This window comes from Mirounga angustirostris, unplaced genomic scaffold, assembly GCF_029215605.1.
Source record: "Mirounga angustirostris isolate CCGP_5_RB_7025 unplaced genomic scaffold, mMirAng1.0.hap1 SCAF_4, whole genome shotgun sequence".
Classification (NCBI taxonomy): domain Eukaryota; kingdom Metazoa; phylum Chordata; class Mammalia; order Carnivora; family Phocidae; genus Mirounga; species Mirounga angustirostris.
In genome coordinates, this window is record NW_026991712.1 from 138903434 (window position 1) to 138915716 (window position 12283).

The 12283-nt window shown below is 35.0% G+C and overlaps 1 protein-coding gene across 5 annotated transcripts in view; it reads left to right on the plus strand.

Moving 5' to 3' along the window:
• ITGB3BP (integrin subunit beta 3 binding protein) overlaps nt 1–12283 on the plus strand; it is a 68029-nt gene that overhangs the window by 33457 nt on the left and 22289 nt on the right. For all 5 annotated transcript variants that reach the window (XM_064589035.1, XM_064589034.1, XM_064589037.1 and 2 more), the window contains exons 4-6: nt 1276–1345; nt 11743–11821; nt 12190–12283. In XM_064589035.1, the coding sequence (XP_064445105.1) occupies nt 1276–1345; nt 11743–11821; nt 12190–12283 (243 nt within the window). The remainder of the gene's footprint in view (nt 1–1275; nt 1346–11742; nt 11822–12189) is intronic.

Sequence of the window (12283 nt, forward strand, 5' to 3'; positions counted from 1 at the left end):
TCTGTTCCAGACAGTTATGTTAATAAATTATATTTGAAAATTTAAAGAAATTGCCTTCGTGTTATTTGTGTACTCGGTTTCATGTGGAAGTATCAGATCCTCCTGCAGTATTACATAGAGCTATACTTTCCAATACATGTAGATACGGAGCATTTGGACTGTGGCTCATCTGAACTGAGATGTGCTATAAGTGTAAAATATACACCAGATATCAAACACAGTGTGAAAAAGAGAATATGAATGATCCCACTAATAATTTTATATTATCATATGTTAAAATTAGAGTATTTTGAGTATGTTGGGTTAAATTAAATAATAAAATGTATTTCACTTGTTTTTCCTTTGTAAAGAATAAGGACATTGAGTTAAATAATAGTTCCTGTGCCAGTTGTTGAACAAATGCAACAACGTAAGAATACATAGTGTAAGGAAGTTGTTACCAATTTTACATTTAAAAAAATGATTTCTCTGGACTTTTTTCATTTGTAGTAAAAAGTTTGGATTATTTATTCATTTGCTTGCTTATTCATTCAATAAACATTTATTGAAGGCCACTGTATGTAAGACATTAAGAATTTTTTTGCTAATATGTCCTCAAATACTTACTATACATCAGATATGTTTAAAGTATATGGTGTACTGTACTATGAGGTACAGTAGAACCAACAACTAAATGGAGAGCTCATAAAACAATTATCTATTTGACCACTAATAAATGCAAACATATTCTACTAGAGCTATAAAATCAAATTTACCTTTCAACCCCACACACAGGATCTTTCCAAGAGTTTACTAAATCATTATGCATTTTTTCAATATGTATTTAAAGTCAGGCACATTTATCAAATTTATTTTACTGTGACATCACTAGAAACTCACTATTTTATAGATATAAGTATCACCAACCTGTTGTTAACTTTGAGGAAAAAAATAGGGGTGAAATAATACAAACTGGAAACTTTAAGATAATATTGTTTATTAAAATATTTGATAAAAGTATCCTTTATCTAGTAAAGATTATTTTTTTTCTATATAAAGTCATCATGAGTAAAAAACTGGGATATTGGGAAATTTAAAAAAATAGCTATTGAAAAGTTATTCGTAATAGTGATTTTTTTTTCCATAGCAAATTCTAGGATACTTTTTCTTTTCCTACCTTCCTTTCATTAGTCTACCTTTTTATTTTCTATTTAAACTTTGGTGATCTAAATTCTATTTAAAATTTGACAATTTTCCCCTTAACTTTAAGTTCTTCTTTTTACTGCTTGTATATAGGAAAAAGGAAAAAATTGAGGCACCTCAGTTTAACCGAAAGGAAGGAATCTACAACAAAAGACAATGATGAGTAAGTTTGTTGTTTTTGAAATAATAAACACATGTGTCTTAAAAGAAAAGAATCATATTTCTTAAAGTAATAATTTAAGAGAAATAATCTATTTGCAAAAATTAAAAAATAGTTTATACCTGAGTTGAAGTATTCTTTTTTAAAGAAGTAAAATATTTTGTGATGGGTTTTACAGTGTTCATGTAATCATGATATGTAATATCTTAATTTTTTTTAATTTTTTTTTATTTGAGAGAAAGAGAGAGTGCAAGTGGGGTGAGGGGAGAGGGAGAGGGAAAGAGAGAATCTCAAGCAAACCCCCCACTGAGTGCAGAGTCCCATGCAGGGCTTGATCTCAGGACCCTGAGATCATGACATGAGAGAAAACCAAGAGTCGGACACTCAACTGACTGAGCCACTCAAGCGCCCCGTGATATCTTAATTTTAATACTCATTGAGTGCAGTTTCCCAGCCCATAAAAAAGAGACCAGCTTAAGATAAAACTGAGGAAAGTGCCCTTTTCAGATTTTATATGGATGGAAAAATAATCCGTTATCTGGGAACATAATGCCTAACAAATAGCTGGTTCAAGAGCTAGGAACACAGTGAAGCCAGCAGAGTAAGAGATCCAGAGGAACCCAGGAGGCTTTTATATACCAGCACCCAACCATTTTCCTGTTGGCCAGCCAGTGCTGCCTTGAATGAAGATATTATCTACAAAAATTTACTTCCCATATATATCCTGGAAAGAATAGTTATATCTATCCACCAAGGCTGGAACATTGAATTAACCAGAACAGGGGGTTAAATTTTCAAAGTAGTTCATATGTTCAGCTCATTTACCCTTTCAGCTATATCGTCTGTGTGCCACACAATATGATGGGTGGGTAAAGATGAAGAAAATGAAATTTCTACCCATTGGGAGCTTATGGTCTTATGTTGTAAGTTAATATACCTTTCCAAACTTAGAAATAGGTTATAAATTATGTTTCAAAATGTTTTTTTAAATCATTTGAGTGGAATTCAGAATGCATTTTCCATACGAATAGTGTTGTAACTTGTGGTTATAACCCCAGAAGTCTATTTTTTTCATAATGTAGCTGAACTATAGTCTTAATCAGTACTAGTCTAGATTAAAATATACAAAAATTGAATGCCATTTAGAGTACAACAGGGACAAAGGGAAGAGTTTCACAGAGAAATTTCTTTGTTTGGCATCTCCTACATCTATCATCATACCCCCTTTATCTGCTTTTACTAGATGCTTTTCCTAGCCACGCTCCCCCAGCTCCAAATATTTTCATGTGCCCTGTCCCACAAATATTTTCGTTGTAAATTACTACTCCTTCCTTCCCCTAAGCAAAGTTCCCATTTCCTCAGTGAAACCAGTCTCAACTAGATATTAAGAGGAAAGCATTCTTGGGGTTCCTGGGTGGCTCAGTTGGTTAAGTGTCCAACTCCTGGTTTCAGCTTAGGTCATGATCTCGGGGTTGTGAGACTGAGCCCTGCGTCAGGCTCTGTTCCGCATGGAGTCTGCTCTCCCACCTCCTCTGCTTCTCCTCCCACTCATGCTCTCTCTTTCTCTCTAAAATAAATAAATAAAATCTTTCCCAAAAAAGGGAAAGCATTCTCTTTTTGTTTAACTTATTTAATGTATTTTAAAATTGGCAATATATACACACAAAAATAAATTGTACCAAAGGACATACAGTGAGAGCAAGTGGCAAGTAACAGTTTTTGAAAAATGTATAATCTTGTAGTTGAAAGCAGGTAACACCCAGGTGTTATATAAGACTGGGTGTTATATAAGACTGATGAATCACTGAACTCTATCTCTGAAACTAATAATATACCGTATGTTAATTAATTGAATTTAAATTTTAAAAATTAAAAAAAAATGAAAGTAGATACCTGCTAAACCAAATGAATTTCTGATATAATTATATGAAGTATAACAAACTTAGGAATAAAAGTGGGCAGTGAAGGAGGAAATGTTTTTGGACAACAGTGATACCGTGTAAGCAAGCCAAACTTACCCTTGCTTTCCCCCAAATCAGCTCCACTTAAGCTATTCTGACTTTTTATCGTTTCTTCCCATCCTTTTTCTTCTGAACCCATCAATTTTCTTACAGCTCCAGATTTTTAACAACAGCTCTCGTAGCAGTGAGCTTTAAAGTAGCAAGGGAACAAGAACCTTTGTTATGGTTCACTTAGGAATTTGCCTATATTTACTTAATTTCTCTCAATGTTTATTTCTAAAGATCCCTATTATTTATCTATATCACTCCATGACTTGATACTAGAATTAGTGAACTTAAGGACAAGCCAAGATATTTTACAATAGATAAAAATTATGGCTTGCTGATTGTTTTTTTCCACTTACTATAAAATTACTCAATCCTAGTCAATAAAGCCATTTTACTAGCTTTAGTAATGGGTTCTTCATTTGTTCCATTTGTTAGATTTCTTTTATTAGCTTGTAAAGCCATTCTAAAGACTTGGTTTTTGAAAATCTGAAATTAAATTGAACATTTCACATTTGTAAATCAGTTTTAAATGATCATAGCATTTTTTTATTAAAGATTTTATTTATTTGACAGAGAGAGAGCGAGAGCAGGAACACAAGCAGGGGGAGTGGGAGAGGGAGAAGCAGGCTTCCCGCTGAGCAGGGAGCCCGATGTGGGGCTTGATCCCAGGACCCTGGGATCATGACCTTAGCCGAAGGCAGACGCTTAATGACTAAGCCACCCAGGTGCCCCGATCATAGCATTTTATATTTCATTTTGGCAATTGTATAGGTTAGGGTTGTTCAGAGAAACAGAACCAATTGCAGATACATATATATGTGATAATATAATAATAATATAGTATTAATAAAATATAACATTTAATGATAATAAAATGACATTGATATTGTTATTAATAATTAAAATGTATTGGGGCACCTGGGTAGCTCAGTTGGTTAAGCATCCAACTCTTGATTTCAGCTCAGGTCATGATCTCAGGGTTCTGGGATAAAGCCCATTGGGCTCCATGCTCAGCAGGAAGTCTACTGGAGATTCTCTCTCTCCCTCTCGCTCTGCCCCTCCCCCCACTTTCATGCACACACACACTCCCTGTCTCTAAAATAAATAAATCTTTTAAAAAAATAATTAAAATGTATTGACAATGAGTTATATGTATATACTTGCATATATAGAGATAGATTGATTATGAAGAATTGGCTCATGCAATTAGAGAGGCTAAGTCCCGCTATCTACCATCCACAAGCTTGAGACTCAAGAAAGCCAGTGGTGTAATTCAAGTTCAAGTCCAAAGGCCTGACAACCAGGGGCGCTGATGGTGTAAATCCAAGTTCAAGAGCAGAAGAGCAATGTCCCAATTCAAACAGGCAAGCAGGATGAGTCGCCTGGGTGGCTCAGTGGGTTTCGGGTCTGACTCTTCATTTCAGCTCAGGTCATATTCCCAGGGTCATGAGATCAAGCCCCATGCTGCCCATGGAGCCTGTTTGAGATTCTCTCTCTCCCTCTCCCCCAGCCCCTCCCCTCCATGCTCGCTCTCTTGCTCTCTCTAAAAAATAAAAGAAATTTAAGGGGCGCCTGTGTGACTCAGTCGGTTAAGCGGCTGCCTTCGGCTCAGGTCATGATCCCAGGGTCCTGGGATTGAGCCCCGCATCGGGCTTCCTGCTTAGCAGAGAGCCTGCTTCTCCCTTTCCCTCTGCCTGCCGCTCTGCCTACTTGTACTATCTCTCTGTCAAATAAATAAAAGAAATAAATAAAAGAAATTTAAAAATAAAAATAAATTTAAAAAAATAAACAGGCAGGCAGGGAACCAATCTTCCTTGCCTCCACTTTTGTTCTATTCAGCCCCTCAATGAATTAAATGATGCCCACCTACAGTGGGAAGATAGTCTACCCTACTAGGTCAATTACTACTAAGTTGGTTATACAGTGGTGATTTTCTAACTCCATCATTCCTTCTATTAGTCGGCCTTTTTAAAATTCATGAGTTCATAGTGTTAAAGGGTTTTTCCTTGCTTTCACCCTTTCCGTATTTGCACCCCTTCTCAGAGATACTACATCTTTGGCTCCTCATAGCAGCAGTATATTTTCACATTTGCTTAATCTTACCATGAACACAAAATAGTTTGAGAATTCCTGCACTCATAGCACTATTAAAAACAAGCTTGCAAAGCATTCAAGTTTTGTTTGCAAATCTTTTTTGTCTTTAATTTGACAGTATATAGTCAAATTACTATGTTCAAAACTACTTGGATTAGTTCTCTTTTGTTAATGTTTTCTATTTTAATTCCAGTATAGTTAACAGTGCTATATTAATTTCAGGTGTATAATATAGTGATTCAACAATTCTAAACATTACTCAGTATTCATCACGATAATTGTACACTTTAATCTCCATCACCTATTTCACCCATCCCCCCCTCCACAAAGCTCCCCTCTGGGAACCATCAGTTTGTTTTCTATAGTTAAAAATCTGTTTCTTGGGGACACTTGGGTGGCTCAGTCAGTTAAGCGTCTGCCTTCAGCTCAGGTCATGATCCCAGGGTTCTGGGATTGAGCCCCACATTGGGCTCCCTGCTCAGCGGGGAGCCTGCTTCTCCCTCTGCCTGCCGCTCCCCCTGCTTGTGCTTGCTCACTCTCTCTCTCTGACAAATAAAATTTTTAAAAATATTTTTAAAAAAATATTTTTAAATCTGCTTCTTGGTTTGTCTCTCTTTTTTCTTCTTTGTTTTATTTATTAAATTCCATATATGAGTGAAATCATATAGTATTTAACTTTCTCTGACTTCTATTGCTTATTAGCATTATACTCCCTACCTAGTTCCATCCATGTTGTTGCAAATGGCAAGATTTCATTCTTTTTTATGGCTGAATAATATTCCATTGTATATATATACCACCTCTTCTTTACTCAATTCATCAACTGATGGACACTTGGGCTGCTTCCATAATTTGGCTATTGTAAATAGTACTGCCATAAACAGAGGTGCATGTATCCCTTTGAATTAGTGTTTTTGTATTTTGGGGTTAAATATCCAGTGGTGCGATTACTGGATAGTAGGGTAGTTCTATTTTTAACTTTCTGAGGAACCTCCATACTGTTTTCTGCAGTGGCTGCCCCAGTTTGTATTCCCACCAACAGTGTAAGAGGGTTCCTTTTTCTCCACATTACTTGGACTAGTTCTTTGTTTGAAGAATTAGTTATTCATTTGAAGTAGTTAGGTTCTCTTGTTTCTGTTTTTTTTCAATTTTAATCTTTTTTCTCTCATCCTTTTTGATTTAATTTTTTAACGATGTAAAACATTAATATGATTCCAAAAGCCAAAACTTTAAAAAAAGTATATTCAGAGAAGTGTCACTCCCTCCCCATTCTTTCTATCTACTCCCTGTAGGTAACCAAATTCATTAATTTCTGGTTTCCCTTTCTTATGTTTATTTTTATAAAATCAAGTTGTTTCATTTCTTTTTTCTGATTTCTTTTTATACAAAGGTGGCATACAATGTATACTTTTACACTTTTTGTTTTTCAATTATGTATATGTCCTAAAATGACATCCTGTTATTAAATCAATTTGGTTAAGTTTTAAATATAAGAATTCTTCCAAAAGGAAAATATAGTTCCACATTCTAGGTTTAAAATTTTTTTCCCCAGAAAACAAGCAGTTAGTGACATGTCAATAGAGCTCATTTATAAACAAACACCTACACATTAATATTTTATGTGAACTTCCATATCCTTTATACTCTGAAAGGAAAACATATTATATAATTCACTGCCATTGGCTTTTCTTCCTCTTGGCAATTTGCTGCTGGCTATTGTCACTGCTATGAAAATACAGTATTGGTGACTATCTTTCTGCAGGTTTACTACAATTAAACCTTTTATTTTCAGATTGTAGATTCACATGCTGTTGTGAGAAGTAAAACAGAGAGATCATGTGTACCCGTTTCTCACTTTACTGACATGATAACATCTTGCAAAACTGTAGGACAGTATCACAACCAGAAAATTGACATTGCTACCGTCCACTGATTTTTATTCAGATTTCTTAAGTTTTACATGTACTCACTGGTGTCTGTATATATATGTTTTTAGTTCCGTGTAACTTTATCACATGTGTACGTTCACCACCATCAAAATATAGGACATTCCCATCACCACAAAAGTCCCTGCTGTTGTATAAAGCTTATTTTTAACCACTGGCTTATTCTCTTATAGATAGCAAAACAATTTTTTTTTTAGATTTTTAAAAAATTTCTATACTAATCCAAATAAAACCTTTCTAATTGTAAAGAATTATGCTAGAAGTGGGTTTTTTATTTGTTTGTTTGTTATGAATACAATTAATTGTGACAGGTAGCCACTGTCTGGAATTCTAAATCTGGGGGGAAAAAAGAATTGTAAGTCTGAGTTACTCTTTATTATGTTTTAAGCATTCAGTTATGCAACAAGAATCAGATTTATAGTTCATTTTTCTGCTTAAATCACCCGGTCTTTAGGAGTGAGTTAGTTGAACATGCTTATCAAAAACTTAAAATGAAAATAAAGTCATGCCTATATTCTGTAGGTAAGTAAAGACTAAAAGAGAAACCAGTGTTTACAAGAGACTTATTTTTCAACTGTTCAAAATTTTTGACATGGAAGAATGAAAGCCTTCCCCAAAGATCAATAACAAAATAGGCATGCCCGTTTTCACCACTAGTATTCAACATTTTAAAGGAAATTCTAATCAGAGCAATTAGGCAGGAGGAGGGAAGGAAGGGAAGAAGAAGGAAAACAAAAGGCATCCATTTGGAAAAGAAGAAATAAAACTATCTCTTTTTTTTAAAGATTTTATTTATTTATGTGACACAGAGAGAGAAGAGGGAACACAAGTGGGGGGAGCGGGAGAGGGAGAAGCAGGCTCCCGACCTAGCCAGGAGCCCGATGTGGGGCTCAATCCCAGGACCCTGGGATCATGACCTGAGCCGAAGGCAGACGCTTAACAACTGAGCCACCCAGGCGCCCCTAAAACTATCTCTATTTTCAGACAACACAATGCTATATATAGAAAATCCCAAAGAATGCACAATGACTGTGTTCCTTATTGTGTAACCCTGAATAATTAGTGTTTCAGTTTCCGTATCTATAAAATGGAGATAATGTTTATCACAGAGAATTATTTTAAAGATTAAGATATAGCTTGTAAAGTAACAACTACCGTGCTTTGACTTTAGAAAGAGTTCAAAAAAAAACTTAGCAACATATTTCATCGTTACAATCCAGCTACCAAAATAATCAGTTTAGATAAACAATTAGATTAAGTAGAGGTTCTGTGACCTATATACCTTTTTCTCTGTAAGACATAATATTAAGAGGATAAAGAAAAACCTCAGGATTTTGTCCCTGTGATGTACATGTAACTTCCAGGTTTTTTGAGATTATATATAAATACAGTCTCTTACAGGTAGTAACTTTGATATAAGTTTTTAGTAATGGAATTAATTAAGAGTTCATTTGTGGCCTTTGAGAGTATAGTACCAGTAGAGTAGTAAAGCAGAAATCTGAATATAAGAGTTTAATTTCAGTATGGAGGAACAGAGATTGGGTTTAGACCATTATTTTGAGCAATGATTTGCAAAAAAAAAAGAAAAAGAATATTCATTAAATTAAGTAAAAGAGTTAAGCAGCATCAGGGGCCCAGGAAATCATATACTTGTAATATTGACCATCAATACTGCTGTAAGATTTCCGTAGCACTCACAGCTTAGGCCAGAGAGTGAAGAATACAAATAGGAAATCCAGGATTACACATTAGAAGGACATGTGTGGCAGAAGGTTAAGGGTCTTTTTTTCTTTATGTAATTATCCCCAGCTTTATTGAAGTGTAATTGGCAAATAAAGTTGTATATATTTAAAGTCTATAATGTGATGATTTGAAATGTGTGTGTGTGTGTACCCGTTCCATGAAACTGGTTGCTATCAAGATGGGAGGAGTTGATTTCATCTAGGAAGAAGTAAAAGGAGGAGGAGAGGAGAGGAGATTAAAATAAAAATGGGCTGGCTGGCTCAGTCAGTGGAGAATTTGACTCTTGAGCTCAGGATCCTGAGTTTGAGCCCCATGTTAGGCGTAGAGTTTACTTAAAAATTAAATTAAAATTTTAAAAAATGAGAAGAATGATGGACTGTCCACTAGTCTACTGGTCATGCAGTGAAGACAAGTTTCCCTGCAAAAGCAGCTCAAGCATGGGAAGGATATTTTGAAAACAATTTCCCCAGTTATTTGATGTTCAGGCCATTACAGCTCTCCAAGTTTGTCGAAAACAGTTTGCCTAGCTCAGCCCCTCAATAACTATTTTAACTTGAGAAACAGAATTATTAACAGGTCTGTTGGGGATGCTACATGCACAACTCCTGGGGGCACCATTCCCATCTTAATCTATCTGAACAGAGCCCCTTGGAGTCATTCAAGATGGCAACCCTGCAGGTCCCATCCTTCCCACATAATTCCGTAAGGGTCAACACGGAATATCATCAGTTCCTTAAGGTATGGTAGGTAAGGTAGTGTAGAGAGGCTCTGCCACTTCAGTCCTCCCAGGAAAAGAATGCGAGGTAAAGAGCCCTTAGGATTGCTTCTCATGGTGAAATAGCTCATTTGCCTCAGCTTTGCCCCCCTGAGGGAGTGAGTAGTGTTGGTATAATGTAGGGGAAGCTGGAGGTTCCCAGCCCTCGGTGGGAGTCACTTAAGCCCACTTGCTCCTTGAGAATTTTGGAGCTCAATGGAAGGAGCTGGAATTCCTTTATGTCACTATCTTTCAAACTGAGGTTCAGGTGGTAAGCAAGTAAGGCCTCTGACAGGTGACTTTTCATTGGAAATGCATGATAATAAGGGAAAATTTTTAAAGAGAAAAAGATCACCTGCAATTCCATTTTCCTCGCATAAGTTTTAGTTTTTGCATAAATGCTGTTTCTCCACTCCTTGCTTGCATACTCATATTTTACGTGGATGAAACATACTCTACATATTCATTGTGTATGAAAATTTAACGTGTCATATTAATCTTATTTTTAATAGCACAGAAATGTTAATGGATAACACTGATGTGATTTTTGAAAAGCATTTAAATAAAATTTCTAGTTTCTTTCATAAAATCAATAATATAGATTTGTGGTCTCTGAAACAGTAGTCACTAGGCAGCCACACATGGCTAATGAGCATTTGAAATGTGACTAGTCTGAAATGAGATGTGCTATGAGTGTAAAGTACACACTGGATTTTGAAAAAAAGCATAAACTATCTCAATAATTTTTATTGATTACATGTTGAAATGATAATACTTTGGATATATTGGTTAAAGAAAATATATTATTAAAATTAAGTTCACTTGTTTCTTTTTACTTTTAATGTGGCTATTAGAAAATTTTAAATTACGTATGTGGCTTACATTTTATTTGTATTAGACTGCACTGATGTAGATTATATACAGCTATGAGATCATAAAATTGGAAAAAAACACTAAAACTACAACAATAGGGAATGGTTAAGTCATCTTTGGTATGCTTACTAGGTATAATATTGTGCAGCCTTGAAAATTATAAACCTATGGGTGATGTGGCAAAAAAATATATATGTAATATTATATTAAGGAAAGTATGATATAAAGTTATAGAAATTGTTTCAAAAAAAAACTAAGGAAATTTTTCCTGTATGCTAACATATTAACTAGAGATATGTTCAGGAGATAGGATTACAAATGAAGTTTTCTTTGTTTTCAAACTTAATGCCTTTGTAATCTTTTTCACACTGAAATTTATTAAGCCATAAAACTTATTTTTTATTAAAAAAAATTACTGGTAACACTGACTCATAGACTTAGATCAAGGTAAATAAGGAGAATGGTGTATTATTGTTCTCAAAGTGGTACTGTGGAGAAAGGAGCAAGCCAACTAACTATATCTTCACATCTTCACCCCCTGTTCAGTGGGAGTGAAAGAAAGCAAAAATCCCAAATGCAGGATGATTGAGAATATATATTGTGTTTGTAAAGGATGAAATAATGAAGGAGGAGCATTTACATCTTTTACCACTTTGTAAAGAAAAGGATTAGAAAACTGAATCTAAGATCTTTTAAAAAAAATTAAAGGTGTTGGGGCACCTGGGTGGCTGAGTTGTTAAGCGACTGCCTTCGGCTCAGGTCATGATCCCAGGGTCCTGGGATCGAGCCCCATATCGGCTCCCTGCTTGGCGGGAAGCCTGCTTCTCCCTCTCCCACTCCCCCTGCTTGTGTTCTCTCTCTCACTGTCTCTCTCTCTGTCAAAAAATAAATAAAATCTTAAAAAAAGAAAAAAATTAAAGGTGTGAAAATGATTTAATGTGTTTAAATGCTTGATCGTGCTAATTTTTTTTTCATTTATAGATTCATGGTGTTGCTATCTAAAGTGGAGAAATCATCAGAAGAAATCATAGAAATAATGCAAAACTTAAGCAGTATACAGGTTAGCTTTTTTTTTTCCTTTCGGCATATAATTTTTCATATGTCTACCACTCCATTTGAAAAAGGAAAATAGGAAAGAAGCCCCAGCATGGAGAATCCAATCCAGAAAATAATTTGCAGGGAATATGTCTAATTTACTTTTCATGGGAATTCCTTTTCTTACATGAACATGAATTAACCATAATATTTTAGTAATACCTGACTTTTTCACATTTTAAAACTTGGAGTAGTTGACCTGCCAGAAAAAGTTAAATTTCCTACCACAGAGTTTTTTTCAGATGAAAAAAACAGTAAACTGTATTTTCACTAGACTTGTCATAATATTATATTTGTAGAGAACTTAACTCATTTAAGATGTCTTTCTTTTAGGCTTTGGAGGGCAGTAGAGAGCTTGAAAATCTCCTTGGTATCTCCCGTGCATCCTGTTTCTTACCAAGAGAAATGCAGAAAACAAAAGAACTAA